This window comes from Corvus brachyrhynchos, unplaced genomic scaffold (genome assembly GCF_000691975.1).
Source record: "Corvus brachyrhynchos isolate BGI_N302 unplaced genomic scaffold, ASM69197v1 scaffold142, whole genome shotgun sequence".
NCBI classification, from domain to species: domain Eukaryota; kingdom Metazoa; phylum Chordata; class Aves; order Passeriformes; family Corvidae; genus Corvus; species Corvus brachyrhynchos.
In genome coordinates, this window is record NW_008237226.1 from 947,409 (window position 1) to 963,628 (window position 16,220).

Here is a 16,220-nt window from a genome sequence, read left to right on the forward strand (position 1 = left end):
TTCCTGCTTCTTGGTTGTTGAAATTCAGGCAGTAAATTTGGTCTCATCCCTGTTGCTGTGCATCTTCTAAAGAGAAGTGTTGGTTTTGTTGATGTTCTTGTTCTTGTCTGCTCTCTGCGTATGCCAGTGGATTTCTCTCTAAACCAGTCCTTCCCTTTTTGAAACTCAACTGGAGAGATGAAATGGGGAGGTGAATGGAACCAATAAAGTGGGTATGTGTTGACAAGAGGACTAGGTAGGTGCTTTAGGGTGTATCCAAGGAAATCTTTACAAATTGAGATGGGTCTAAAAAACCAAAAACAAACCAATAAAACCCAGCCTGTTAAACTCTACACTTCTTGCTGCATGAGATGTAAGGTAGTATGTGTTATTTAAAACATGTCAATTAATGCAAAAGTGTCACTAGAGTCCCTGAGCATTTGTAAAGGATTAAACGTGAGGAAAAACACAAATATCCTTAGATTTTAGCACATAAGCACTTCTCTGGATGCAGTTTATTGGGTACTAATGTGTAGCTCAAACAGTTTGTAGTAGTAAATAGATAAAATTATGGGCATTTCATGACTGACTGTGAGAAGTATGAATTAGTTATTCAGGACCCTTCTTCTGATGGTGTAGTGCCCTCTAGACAGTCGTCTTGCTATTTGTTTTTATCCCATTGTAGTTTTCAAAGAAATCTCAATTTCATTACAAATGTGACCCACAGTTTCCAGCCATCTGGCATGTAAATGATGACTGATGGGTAGATTAATGGGCCAGTTAAGGGAGGGTAAATCCAAAGAGCACCACTGTTAAACATACAGGTCTGTCCATGGTTTAGAAGGCCATGAAGTTAAAAATATCCTGAAGCTGGGAGAATGTTTTGAGAAAGATTATGGTAAATTTTATTTGGGCATATTGCCATCTGGCATCTGTTATCAGCCACTGGTGGAGCTGGGCTGTGGGGCCACCCAGCTGGTGACTTTTGTGGGTTCCCTCAGGTACTGCAAGGGGATGGCTGTCTCTGAACTCGAGCTTCTGAAAGCTAGGCAGTTAGTTGTCCTCAGCCACTTCAGCTTTCTCTGCAGCCTTTGGAGGGCTGCAGGCACCTTGAGGTAGCAGTTCATTCTGCGTAACTCTGTCTAATGCTTGTGGTCAGACAGCTCACCCAAGGTTGGGAACCTCGGTGCTGACAGGAAAGCTTCTCTCTGGTCCTGATTATTTGCTCTGGTATCTCTGTCTGAATGGCTGCTTACCTGGCACAAGGATGAAATGAGTTGGAAATGTTACTGTTTGTAAGCATCACTATTCTTTCTCTGAGATTTGTAAAATTCCTAGAACTTCTGAAGTCTAACAGACTTTCAGACTGACAGTGAATCAGCTCTTCCACCTGGTGCTTTGCAAACTTAGTGTAGCTAAAGGGTGATCTCAGCTGAACACACAGCTGGCTGGGCAGGTAGCAGCTGTCTGCCTTGCTGTGAGGAAGAGGAGACAGGCTGAAGCTCCTGCATGGAGACTTGAATCACAGTAAACTTGGCTGTCTCAGATCTGAGCCTGGGGAGGGCATGTGCTTCATCACGAGCTCCACACTGAAAAGCTGAGTAGCTAACCTACGCCCTAGCTGAGTCTTAGCTGCAGACCTGACTGGGGGGGGGAAAGATCCAGTAATAAGGAGCAGCTGAGAAGGATGTGCTCAGGTTGACTTTAACTATTCAAGAAAAATCCAGAGTGTGCCATATGCTTAAAGTAGTTTCAGTTTTCAAAATACCAGTTTAAAGATTGCCATGACTATAAGTTTGTGTTACATTACGTTAAATCTTAGCCGTCAATTAACTGCTTTCTCCTAAAGTAGCCATTTTATCAGCAGACTGCAAGTATATGCCTTCTCTCAGCCAAGGGATTCTGTCAGCCTTTCTAATTGCTGTGTTTGGGTTTCTTTCATGGGAAGGGAAGACCACTGCTTCTGAGAAGTAACTCATCAAGTCTGAAACTTACTCTTCTTTCACAAATGGATGTAGACACTTAAATAGACACCACACATTTTTAAAAGGCTAAATTTCAAGTTCATATTTTCATATTTGACACTGTTGACCTAATCTTTTAAGCTATGTAATTAATTGTCTTAGCAGATTGTTCTTAAAGTGACTAGGAAGCTGATGGCAGTGACACTTGACATGCTACACTAAGGTCATATTAGCATCTTCTACTAGTTTTCTGCCATTTAAATGAGTGTTCTGCTAGCTATTTTTTTGCTGTTTTAGAATAAATATGTCTATCTGAAAGAATAAATAAATGTAAAAACTGGATGTGCATATTTTTATGTAAACATATTTCGCATTTTTGCTAGAAAACTATTAAAAGTAAGTAAAGTTTCATTAGCAAGTATGAGGACTGCTCTATTAAATCCATCGTACTACTCAGAATACTATTGTGGCATGGATTTTGTTAATATTTCTAGTGTGCCATTTGTACTGGATTTATGTATCTAAATCATTCATTATCAGAAGTACTCAAGTTCACATTGATTTTTCTGGATCTATACTAGGCTGAATTTTTTTCAGCTATCTGGTGCTAATGGAGGAGTCTTGAACTGGCTTTTTCTGCTCTTGGTGACTTCTGAAACAGCTGAGTCTGTCCTTTGCTGCTTGGTGAGAAATTCTTGTGCTTCAAAATGAGAAGCAGAACTCTCAGTGAAGCTAAATAGCTGTGATTGTGCAGTCTTGTTGAACCAGGTGCTGTGTAAGTGACAAAGCTGGGATGATTCCTCTGTAGGGTCTCTTGACAATCCAGTAGAAAGCAGGAAAGTGTTTGTGCTTTTTCTTAGTATAATGTAGACATAGAGGCCAGTTTTTCTGTATGTTGTACTGGGAGTTTATTGTTCCATCATTTAGTCATTTTAAAGCCTTCTGTCCAGTATACTGAGAAGCAAAATTGAAGACAGTCTTAGCCTGTGTAAGTTGTCTGATCTTGACCCAGGTGTCTTTTGAAGCCGTTGGCTACCATCAAAATAAATGCAATAGAAGTCCTGACAAACATTGTTTAAATTGGTGAAAATAAGTGGCTGAACCATAGATACCTGCCCTTCAGTGTGGTGGATTAATTTGGGTAGACGTGACCAAGTTGTTTTTGTTCCATGTCACTTGATGTTAGCTGAGGGAGATACAGGTAACATTCACCTCCTGTTCAATAGGATCATTTATGGGACATGAATAGTGGTAGAGAATTGGGGTAGCTGTGCTAGAGGGGCACAGAGGGAGTTTGAACCACAGGACACTATTGTAGAAACCACATTTGATCAGTTTGGTCAGCCATAAATACTGTTTCTGCATCATCTGTGCAACAGTAGTAATTTTTATGGGTATTTATGCTTCTGTTTTATGTATTTCTACTTAGGGCTGCTTCACTCAAGTTCAGGTGGAATGTAACTGGAAGTCTGCAGCAATCTGGGCCACTTGCTCATCTGATGCCTCTGTGCAGGATGAAAGTGACCTTCAGGTGTTGGTGTAGATCTGCCTGTTCTGCAGGGCCAGCTGCAGCGATTCCTCTCACATCGCTGCTCCGTGGTTCATGCTGGGGTGGCAGTGCCAGTCATGTGTTAAGGAATCTGTCATAAAAGTTCTTGAAATCAAACTTAGACCTATCTACTTTGTTAGAGCACTTCAGCTAGAGTTTGTGCTTTAATAATGGTTCTGGGGAACCGGTTGGGAACTGCACAATATTGAGATTCTGGGGAGCCCAGGTCAGGGGGAGGAAGGGATATTACCATGCTTGTCTGTTTTTAATCTGGGCCTTGCCCCATATAATTTCAAGCACAATGAGGTGGAGCTCTGGGAGAGTGTAAAAAGAGATCATCTGAGTCAGGATGAGGATTTTTGTGAGGTGGAGCTCTGGGAGACAGTGTAAAAGAGATCATCTGAGTCAGGATGAGGATTTTTTCCCAGCTGATGGTAGGGTTTGTCTGTCATGTGTCTTCAGGGCTCATGGGTTTGGGGGGTTTATTTATTTATTTATTTATTTACTTTATTTATAATTTGATTGTGCTAGAACAACAAATGGCTACCTTTGACTGGAAAAAAGTACCTTTGCAGGCTGAAGTCAGTGGGTAAATTAGGTTTCAACTTTTGGTCTCCTTGTGCTACTAGATTTGTAATTGAGCAATAATTGGAGCAGAACTAGCACCAGAGAAAACTTCCTTTTATGAAGAAAACTGATAGAGCATAAAAATGTGGCTTATGCCTTGCCTAACTTTTTTTCCTAGCAGAGCAGCTTTTGTGTACTATTTTGCCATGAAGTATGAAGGCATACTGAGCCTTCTAGACTTTAGATAGGTAGGCTAACTCAAGGTATTCTCCAGCCACTTAAAACATACACAAAATTTCACATCCTAGTATGGGATGGGAAATCCTTACTTGGTATGCTCCTGAAGTTTTGACAATTAAAATCCATGTACTACATTGTGAATAGGAAGTGTATTTGAAGAGGTTTCAGAAGCTCAGTTTGTCTATAATCCCACTCAGAAGGCCACAGAGGGGAAGATGTGACTGAAAAGCAGGCTGGGGTATTAAAGGTTACTTCAGCATTGACAGCAGGGTGAGTGCTGGTTGTCATCAATACATGTGCAACTATTACGCTGCCAACCTGTTTTATTTTCACTTATTTTGGGATGTGCAGTAAGTCTTTGACTTGTAACTACTATAACAATTATTTGCGTTATCTGCCAGTGGTGGTTAATTAACGTTGCAATCATTTGCAGCAATCTATTCAGAGATTCCAGCTTTTGTGTCGTTACGTGGTTGTACCTGGAGTGTTCCTGCTGCCCGTGCAAGTACCAGCACTCTGTGGTTTGTCCAGCAGAGGTCACTGTTTGAGTATATTTAGCAGTTGTTTTCCTGGGAAGACGCTTGTGTTCCTGGTGGCTGGTAGCTGTTTATCCCACCTGGTAGGTGATGGTGGACAGCAACTTAGTTTTTACTGTTCTCCTCAGTCTCCTTAACCTCAGGTGATCCTGTGCTCACTGGCTTCACTTATTCTTGTGCTGCCTGTAAATGATCTCAGAAGTTTCCTGCTATTCATAGCTCACTACTAATGATTTCTATATGCTTTTGCTCTTGTGCTCTGATTCCTTACCCAGTATTATTAAATGATTAAATGATGAGAGATCGGGAACAGCTATTTTTTCCTCAAACCTCTTCTGTGTTACCTGATGTCATGTTCTCTGTCCTCCTCTACCATTCTTCTGATCTGCTGTCCTGTACTGTTCTGTGATCTTTGCACTGCTTCTCCCTTGATTCTCATGTAGTCCTTTACTCATCTTTAGTCTCTTCCTTTTAGTGAGGTGATCCATTAGTTTTTTGCTGCTGGTTCCCATTTCCAGACCTGAATTCTGTTCGAGTTCACATAGTGCTCCTGTCAGAATAGCTGTGTCTCATTGATCATGTTCTTTTGACATCCATATGGTCACCCCTTCTCATCATTGTACATTTTGCCTTCTTTCAGCAGAGCAGTTCAAAACTTTCCTTTTTTTTTTTTCCTGCTCACACGACTTACTGCTTCTTTGCTCTGCCATCTCCTAAATTGTTTTTCTCTCTGTGTGTGAACAGCACAGAAGCTTGTCCCTTTGTTGCTGTTAACCCTCTTGACTGTGTCCTTGATCTTTTTTAGCATGCTGCTAAAATCTCTTGGTTTCATTTTTATATTAGGATGTCTCCTTTCTGAGTCACCCTTCTGGGTGTAGTCTATACCTGGATGTGTTGGAGGTAGCCCAGAGACAGCAACACTGCATCTGCCTGTCCTGAATTCCTTCTCAGTCTAGCTGCTTTGTCTTCTCCAGTCTGCTGAATGTGTTATGGTCTCTCCCACCGGTATTGTCTGACACTTTGCATCTTGCTTGGTATCAGGTTATTTATATTGCATATTTACTGACTTCTGGAAGGAACGAGATGATTGTGTACTCTTTAGTCTTTGTTGCTTCTTGTGTTCTCCTTTACTTTGCTTCTGCCTCTGCTTCCTTCCAGTAAGTCATTCCGTGCTGTTGTCCTAACACAATATACCCCAAAATGGGACAAGTAATGTCTGCATTGTGAGACTAGGGCTGTGTCCAAAGCACAGGACTTGTGCCTGGCAGTGGTCTATCAACTGTGTGTGGGAGAGATGCTTTAAGTTGACTGCAAGCCCTTCATTTTTTTGTATATTTTGGTTTAGTTTTACTTCCTATTTCTGAGGCAGGGATCTCTAATGGGAAATATCTTTATGAATGCAGTACATAGGAGGATGTGAAAAGGAGGAAAAAGGAGATCCCTATACATATGCTTTACTAAATTTGTGGCATCTGGGTTTTACTCAAATGTTTAGATTAAATACCTTGTTAGCTTTTTTCTTTTCTTCCTGAAAAAAGCCCCAAACCTTTGGTTCTGAAAAAATACAGATGGTAGAGCATTTTAGTTTTAAATATATATAATATCAGCTTTGCTTGTAAGAAGCTTTGGGAGTATGAAACAGAATAATGTGTGAAAGAGTTTTGTGCTGTAATGGTATAAGGATACATGCAGAAACCACCCAATTTACACATAAATTAAATTGTGAAGGTCTGTGCTGTATGGCACCAAAGTCAGTTTTGCATCTTAAGTAAAGTGACCATACTAAAAACAACACTAGACACAAATCACTTGTTTTGAACGTAGTTCTTCAGAAACTGTTGTTCTTCACTTACTAAAAGACACCTGCAATCATATTAACTCATTTTTTTAAGTCTCAGTGTCTTCTGACATGTTACTACAAATTTCTTGTGTCTTCACTTATTTCCCAGTGGCTTAAAATAGATGTAATTTTTTTGTAGAAGCCCCATATCATTGATCATTCTCCATGTTTATATACAGGTTGTAATGGAAATCCTCTTGCCAGATACAGACTATTTTGCACTTGGTATTTTCAAAGTTAGTGAGCACTGCAAAAGTGAACTCACCTTATTAAAGAGCTTAATTTTATGTTATAGAATTTACTGTCTAGCAAGCCATGTGGAAGTTTTTGGCTTCTAATATGGAAGGACTGCGACAAGGTAGATTTGGTCTAGATTGAGGAGAAACTGGATGTAGTTTTGTGTACTTGGTTTTGTACTATATTTTCTATATATTCTTTTTGTTCTTTTAGTAGTCAGGTGTGTTGAAGTGGATAATGACGCAGCATTTCCCTTCAGACCATTCACCATCTGGCCTCTTACTTTTTCCATTCACATCCTATGGCATAACCTTTGGGGTGAAATAATTTCCTATCTTGATGTGATGATGAGCAATGTGGTAACTGGTTGCTCATCTTGAAGTAGTATCTCCCATAGCTGGAAATGGAATGTAGAGTCAGCTGAAGCCTGGGGTAAGCTAACACAGAGGCACAGGTACATTAAGTCTGTACCATACAGACTTCAGGAGGTGGCTTTAAATACTGGGTATGGGGAGCCCAAACTAGGAGGGAGCTTAATTTATTCCCAGTTCTGAGAACTGGAACAAGAAACACATGTGCTGACTCTGCTTTTGAGCAGTGAGCTTTTTTACTGCAGCCTCTTCTGTGAGTGTGTTTAGAGGACAGGCTGGTGTCCCCACTAAGCAGTGTCAGCACAGCAGTCTGCAATGCTGAATAGGGGAAAGACTCAGCTGATCCAAGTTACAGTGAGAAATAGTCCTATGTGAGTTTCTAAAAACATTTCAGTGGTGTAAAAAGTGTAAACTCCAAATACTGGCTAATAAGGCAAACTGAAATTATGAAAAATGTTTTAGACACACTGAAAGCAGAATTTTGTAAATAAGCACTGGTAAGCACACAGGTAGATGGACACTTCTGAGTAAGAGACTGAAGTGATCTTCACTTTTGAGGGTAACCTATAGTAATTGTTCAAGGCCTGGTGTGCAGGGCATCTTTGGTTAGTCCCTTTTGTAAACTACAGAAAACATGTTAAATAGACAGAAGTAAAGAGAATATTGAGGAAGAGGAAGGCGAATGCACTGAATGAACTTCAAACTAGTTGATTTATCTAAAGCCAGCAACTGTGCAGTAGTGTGAAACTGAAAAGATCATGCTTAAGCAATTTAAACACCTGAAAGAGACTCACTGGTATTTGGTGATACTGTTTGCATTTCCTGGAAGCCTGATAATAAATTTCAGCACTATCAACTAAAGTTCTTTTGTCCTGCAGAAGTTATTTCTCTTAACCACCTGCTGTTGAAGTATCAACACACACAGATAATCTGACCTGTAATAAGGATACGTAGCCCATGTTCTTCAATGTTCTTTGCATGGTATACCTCATGGGTTTTTTTTCTTGTGACTTAAATATTAAGACAGCGAGTGTCTTGGCTAAACTGTGCACTTCTCGCAAAGCAGTTACTGAAGATGCTGTGGTTCACTACAGTAATTCAAAAAGCTTGTCTTATACTTAGTTTTCTTCAAAATTATTTGCAGAAATGAAGGGCATGTTTATATCCACATTTTTATATATATTCTTATTCACATCATTCCTTGATGCTGTAAAAAAAGCTAACAAGCATCAGATTTTTGTGAGCTATTTTGGTGTGGTTTCAGTTGTTTGCAGTTAGGTGATGTATTTTCAACATAGTAATCCCTTCCAAACCTCAGCCCCTGGTTTCTAGTATTTCTCTCCAAACTCTGACATCTTAAGCTGTCTTCTCAGAGAAGAACAGATTTGTTCTTTCTCTTCACTAGATGTCACTTGATTCCCAGTGTCTTCTCAGTCTTTCTTATGCTCACTGCTCTTCTCCTTAGACTCTGGCTTCTAAATGAAAACTGTTTATTGACAAATTGCTTTGTTAGCACAGTAGCACATCAGTGAACTATAATATAATTTAAACATATTCTTAAGAACAGTTTTGTATCTGAGGTTCTTCAGTGGATAGTTGCAGTAAGAAAACCCTGCTGGTTTCTGGAAAGAGCTGAGGATTAAGGAGACAAGTTTGTTTTTAATGTTTTCAGTGTGAGGAAGATTAATATCCATCTTTGGAAGAGTGAAGGGAGGGCAAAAGGGGAAACCTGAACTACATAGTGTGTAAATTAAGTACTGTATGCTTCAGTTGGGATCAGAATTCTCTTCAGTTAGCTGCCAAGTATGATATCAGCATGCCTATGAATATTTAAAATGAAAACTGTTGTCTTCTCCCTCTGCTAATTCCTCTTTCATTTTGGTGAAGCTGATTGCTTCTCTTTCAGTATAACAGAACCCTTGTCAAATTAATCTAAACATGACTCCAGCTCTATGAATACAGTTATATTGGATGCACAGAATGCATTATATATTTAGTATTCTAAATTCTTCCTCCCCCATGAAATGTGAGTAACATTTCATGTCTTTATGACCTTTACAAGCAAGTCTGGGTTTATTATATTGTATAGCCCTCAGGTTTTACTTTAGTCTTAAAAAGTGGGTTCTTGCTCTTGGCAAGAAAACTACTTGGGATCCATAGTGGACTGATTGGACTCTGAAAGGTCTGTATTGAGTTCTCTTTACTCTGACTCTTGACCAGCTTTTCAGTGAAACAGTTAATGAGAAACTGGCATAGTCTTATAAATCTCTTCTCTGTCAGGTAGTGCTACTTTAATAGCTCTTTTGGATAAATATTCCCTTAGAACCTGTAAAGGTTTGGAGTACTACTGAACATCATGTTCCTAGGTACTGCAAACTTACTTCATTAAGTAAAGAAACATTCTGAAAAATCAGGGATTCTGCAGCTATTCTAAGTTTCTAAGGATGTGATTGCCAAAGGAATTAATTGTACTTTAAAAAATTAAAATTCTTATCTCTCTTGATGTCTGATTCAAAAAACACTGAATTCAGTTGAAGGTTTTCTGTAGCCTTTGGATCATATTTATTGAGGAGATTTCAAGTTTACTCGTGCAGAATTTTATGCATAATCAGATATTATAGATAGCATTTTCCAAGCAGCAGTGGGACTATGTTTATTTTGAACATTCAGTGTTAAGGTTTAAATGAACTGAAGTTTATGTTTAATACAGTTTATGTACCATGTGTTCTTCTCATGGAGACTCACATTTTTACTAAATCATTTCACTTACTCAGTTGGGTAGTTTATTGACTCTTGTGGGTTTTTTTCATCTGAGATTCCTTATCTGAAATGTTTTTTATTTTACTTTTGCATTGTAAAGGAAATTTTGATACAGATCTTTCTTACCAAGAGTATCTTCAGAAATGTTTAATATTTAGTGTCTTTACTAAACAAACAAACAAAAAAGGCAGACTCGATTTCATCTTCTAGATAAAAGGAAATGGAGACTTAATTTTGCGAACACCTGAGTTTGTTTACTTTTGAAGTTGTGAGGATTACTGTTTTTTCCCAGGGCTTCACAGATGCTTTAAGAGAAATAATCTTGGTGACTATTTTCAGAAATAATGGCTTTTTGAGGCTTGTGTATTTTCAGCTGTATGAAGGGCCCTGCCACCACCAGAGAAATTGTATTGAAAACTGTCTGAATGGCCAAAGAGTTACAGAGCGGAACTAGAGGGAAAATAATGGCCTTCTTTTACTTCTTTTCCATTTCCTGTGCTTTTGTCCTTTGCCAGAGGTTGGGTATAGAAAAGGAGCTGGATTTGCATGTCAGTTGTCAGTAGTGGTATGAGAACTTCTTGACTTCCTGCTTTATGAGAAAGGGTTACATCTGGGATGTGTGATTTCAAGCTGCTGTCACTGATCTGGATGTTTTTAGCTAGCTGCTCTGCAGGGTAAATAGCTGTCTTGGAAAGGTCCTTCTAATCCAGTGTCTGCTCTCCAAAGTTGAGGGCAACATCAGACCTCTAGTGAAGATCATGTCTGGTGTTGGCTTCTGGTTCTCAATGTTGAAAGAGAGCTAAGGCCCAGATCCAGGATACTCTAGGTGATTTATATAGGCATTGAATAGTAGCATTCAGTCGTTCTTATCTGTATTTTGGAACTAATTTTGTTAACTTTTGAACAGCTGCTGGTTGCATAGGAATAAAATGTAATAAGTTGCCTCAAGTGAACTTGATGAGAACTTGATGTTCTAGTGCCTAAAGAATTGCCACTAACTTCAGGGCAAAAAGAGCATAAATGCTTTGAAGTATAACAAGTTGCCAATCCTTATTGCCAGAAACATGAACAAAGTTCTCTTATTCCTTGTGGACAGCCTGTAGACCATGTCTTTCACTGTCAACCAACCTTTGAAATCAAGGTGAAGTCTGTAGCTGTCATAATGAATCACTGTATGCAATTTCCAGTATTGAAGAAGGGGAAGGAAGCTGTTCCTGGTCTTGTGAAGTGAGACTTAATATGAATGGAGCTTCATGATGTTACTGAAGCTTCACAGGAGAACGCAAAGGCATTGGGCTGCCAAATTTTACTAGCATTTGCTGAGGGGGAGTTGTTAATGACACTGGGCAGCAGATGGTCTTAGAAGAGTTGTTAAGACACTGTGGTTCGTACTGTAAATACGTGGGTGAATAGAACCAGGATGCTGACAGTTCACTCTCACAGCTCATCATGAGAAGGTGACTCGAGTGGAATTCAGTATTGCCAGAACATGAATGTCTTGGGATTTGGCAGTCTGCTACGTATCTGGGAAGAAACCAGAAAATAAACTATTACAGGAAAAAGTCCTCTCTTCCCTACCACAAGCATGGTCTTGACCTACTCTTCTGTTTTTCCTTCTCACGAAATACCTCCAGGCATTCCCTCCAAACTAAAAAGTACAGTTGTGGGTTGGGGCTTTTCGTTTTGATTTAACAGGGTGAGACACAAAAGTATTACATTCAAATCCTGTGCTAAATATTTAGCCTTTTTTTCTCATCTCAGCCTGCTTACCAATGCAGCTTTTAGTATTTCTTGAAGAAAATAATGATATAAAGTATCCAATGTGTCATTCACAACATGAAATACAGTATGTGGGAATTAAACAGATGTATCAGGAGACAGTGATATATCTGTATTGGTCTTTCTATTGTTTAGGCTTTGACTAAACTAAAACCTGTATTTGCTAGAACTTCTGATTCCTAGTCTTCATAAATGCGGTATCTGTGAAGATCAGAAACATGGTTTGCCCATCTCATCAAAGTGAGATTATGAAGTCTAATTTCTGAAAGGAAAATATTTTAATACTGGTAGTTACTGTTCTGGTGAAATATTGAGGCTGGAAACAGCTGAATTATGCCAATTAAAATCCTCAGTTATCTTCTGTTAGGGAATAATTTAAAACAACAGTAATAGTGAAATACCCTTTAGTTTGTGAACACACATAATTCTTGCTATCATTGAATGACAGATAAGCATGGACCAGTTGGAAAATACCACAATGGGAGGTCTTTTAAATGCTCAGATTTGCCTTAATGACTTTATATAAAAGTCTCCTAAAAACCTCCTGCAATGAATAAGGCCCTCAACAGTAATATTTATGTAGTGTAATTAGAGTCTTTGTTAGGGATCCCATTATTGTTCACAGTGTAATTAGACTTAAAATCTAGTAAATGTGACATACTGCAATGTTCTGCTTTGTAAACATTATTGACTCTGTTTCAGGACTGAGACTGCCTTACACTGATAAATAAAAAAAAAATCATGGCCTCATAAAACCTTCTAATTATTTAGATGTGCACTCAGTGGGTTCCTGATGCAGTCAAAGTTGAGACTGAACCAAGGTGAATATTGAGCACAGGTGCAAGCTTCAGTGCCGGTGACTTGCCAACCTCCTTTACTCGGCTGGCTGCTTAAATCTCACTAAGGGGGAAAAGATGTGAATCTGAGTATCTTTTTAACCCCATTAGCATAGTCATTCAGATTGTGCTTCTGCCTGATATTTCTTTTTTGTAGATAATAACAACCAGCTATTGATCTGTTGGTAATCCACTGTAGCCTGTGTGTATTGACCAGTTAGTTTATCACACAGGGGTGGTAACTCAAAATGGGCTTGGCTAAACAGTTCTTTTAGGGCTGAATTTCATTTTTTGTAATACTTGTTGTATCTCAAATGACCGAGAATTGGGATACTCAATTGTTTAAGCAGTAAGCAGAATGGGCTATTGCTAAAAATGAGGGATTATTTTACGTTTGTTGTTAAAGACCTTTAGTACAACTGCTGTCTTGGTGTAACTACTTGTATCGTTAATGTTTTTTCCACTCAAATAATGAAATGATCCAAGTCTCTCAGGCTCTGCTCTTTTAAGACCTGTGTGTGCTACATGAATTGAGAGGACAGATTTTTTTTTTATTTATCTGTTAGTATATGAGAGCACTTGTTCTTGTCTTTCTCTCTCTGCAGTAGTCTTTGTTAGTCAAAATATCTTACAATTCTGGTAGTAATTTCTGAAGAGTATAAAATGAGTGCTCTCAGCAATGAGAACAGGTTCCAGATAGGAGGCTTTTTGGATATAAACTTTGCTTTTATTGGAATAATGAGATGCTTTCTGTGCTGCAGCCACTGTACAAACAGTGCAAGTGCCAGGTGCTGTGAAGCATCTGTAGTCTGGGTAGCTTGCTTTAATTGCAGTCTCTCACTGTGAAAACTTTCCCACAGCTGTGCCAGCAAACATCGCAGACCTGAGAAACATAGAAGTGCTCAACTTTTTCAACAACCAGATTGAGGAGCTGCCTACACAGATAAGCAGCCTTCAGAAGCTCAAACACCTGAACCTTGGGTGCGTATCTTAATGCAAAACTTTGCTGTAATAGAGGTGTTACCAAATGTCATTGCAACTGAACCTGGAACTTCTTATTTTTTGATAGTAAAGTTTCTTACTGAAAGTGGTTTTGAGGATAACTTGAGAATTATGGCTTCAAAGTGTTCAGCTGATGTCAGATAAACAGATAAGTGATCAAGCACTTAACTCTGGTATACTGATAACCGTTTAAGGACAACAGCAAATCATATTCATCAAATACTGTAGTGAAACTGAACAATTACTGACTTTTACTTCTCTAGCAGCTGCCTCTTAATTCTGTGGTTACTGCATAAGAATCACGCTTTATTTCTATTTCAATATTCTGATTTGAAAAAAATATCCATGTTAATTTAGGACTTTAATTCCAAATTTTCAAATTTGGGTTTATAGACATTTCAGTTTACATTAAACCTGTAAAAGAAGCAGCACATATTAGATGTGGTGTGCATTTAGTTCAGAGAGCTAGTATTGAATGAATTTGTGCCACGGATGCTTCTTTTAAGTGTTCAGATTCTATATTCTGGTAGATTTGGTGATACTTTATAATAACTATAGTTGCAGAGGGCTTTCTTGAATTATTAAGAAAACAAATGTGAAGCATAAGATCTTCTTAAAATTAAATGGGCATATTAAAGTGTAACTATTTAGGAAAGCACTGGTAGGCGTAAGCTCTAGCATTGTAGGCTTCTCCTAGAAAGAATGTTTGTATTTTATAAATTCCAACTTCTGAACACTTTAAACTGAGCATTTTTTGCTCTTCAAAATACCAAATGATTTTGGCTAGGCTCTGTGTATTCTGCTTTAGATACTTTTGTAAATTGCTGAAAATTGAATTGCATCTTGAACTGTTGGAATGCCAATAAATGTTTTAATGATGATCTGTCTTCCGTGGTCTTATTTTTTGGTCACAGTAGCTCTCTAGCTTTCCTTAATATCTGTTTAAACCTGGAACTGCTTTTCAGAGCAAATATTAATCAGGATTCTATGTATTTTGGAGGTTAGAGCAATATTTTTGGAATGGCATATAGAGGTATTGCAGTACATGAAGGAAGAAGTTGAGCACTTCCCATGGATTAAAGCAGTAACCATTGTTAATATAGTTCAGATACTAGTCTGCATTAATGAAAAAAAAATGTGCAAAAGACCACTTGGTGCTAGGAACTGCAGACATTCAGGTCTGGAACCACAGTTGCCACTTTCACGTATCATGTGGCGTAAAATCTTAGAGACTAAATGCTCTTCCTTCTTCATCCTATCCTTACACATAATCTTCCAGGCACTGGATTTACCACCCAGTCTTAGCTCTGCAAAATCGGTTCTGCTTTGGACATCCTTGGAGTCAGTCGCTTTTCTGCCCTAGTAGGTTTTTCAGGAGGCAGCCCAGAAACCCTCTTGTCATCTGCAGTGCATGTGTTAGGGCTTCAGAACAGCCCCCTAGGGGAGAGAGGAACCTTGAATAAAGGGCAGAGATTATTTTTGGGTGGGTTTTGGCATAGAAGGGTCAAGTGATGTGGAAAGAGGGAAGGTGTACTGCAGCACTGAAAGCTTAAAAAAGTAACCTTTGGAAGGCAGGTGAGGCACAAGCTCAGTGCTTGAACTTATGCAGGGATGAATAGTGCTGGGCAGCAGCTTTGAGGTGGTTCTCTATCCATGCCAAAGAATAGATACCATTCTGCTTCTTGTCAGTAGGGAGAACATTCTTTTTCTCCCCATTCCTTGCTTGCAAAAAGGAAGGCCATTAGGGCAACTTGATAAAAAACCCTTTTCACTAGCAGAAAATGCACTGCTTTCTTTAGTCCTGTTTGATATAAAGACCAGTTTTTAAAACAATGAGAACTCTGTGGTAGCAATAGTGGAGAATGCCTTTCTGTATTTTAAATGCTTCTACTACAGCAGCTGGATGCCCATGATGGGACTTCTTATTGGGAATGAGGAGGAAGAAGGATTTCATCTAGGTTTATCTCCAGAGAGCTGATCTCTATACGTTCTTGTTTTGTTTGGGTGGGCTGGCTTATGCAAAAGGGGTAAGGAAAGGTCAGGTTATTTTCTGAGTTTGTGAAAGAAGTGGTAGATGCTCTTCTCCTGTCTTTCCTCACATGGTTATGTGGTCTTTTCTTATTTTTGGTTGCACAACTTTGTCAGTACTTTGACTTGAGTTTTTGTAGTTTTAGGTGTTAGATCAGACTTCATATATTCTCATAACATCTCCTCTTGACTTCAGTTGTGACTGTTCTTTATCACTTTAGCATCAAAAAGAGAATCAAATTCAGACTATGTTTAGAGACAACATCTGAAAGGTCATATTTGTTTCCAGTCATCACATAAGAATAAAATCCTGTTCTTGACAGTAGCTACCTGTACAGTCTCTTTCTGAGGATGCCTCTCTTCTCAGTTTTGCTTTCAAACCTGGGTGCCAACTGAAACAAGATCCATACTCACAAGTTATATATTTGCTGTACATGCAATAGGAACACTATGAACAAGAAGCTGGTAGGTAGTTTTTTTCTGTTCATATGATAAACAACCATACACAAACAGTTCATACACAAACAGTTCA

The 16,220-nt window shown here is 38.8% G+C and overlaps 1 protein-coding gene across 1 annotated transcript in view; it reads left to right on the top strand.

Annotated features, from left to right (window-relative positions):
* RSU1 (Ras suppressor protein 1) overlaps nt 1–16,220 on the top strand; it is a gene marked incomplete at its 5' end in the record, with an annotated part of 96,141 nt that overhangs the window by 805 nt on the left and 79,116 nt on the right. Inside the window, one exon of the mRNA XM_017729220.1 lies at nt 13,519–13,639. Coding sequence (XP_017584709.1) covers nt 13,519–13,639 — 121 coding nt within the window. The remainder of the gene's footprint in view (nt 1–13,518; nt 13,640–16,220) is intronic.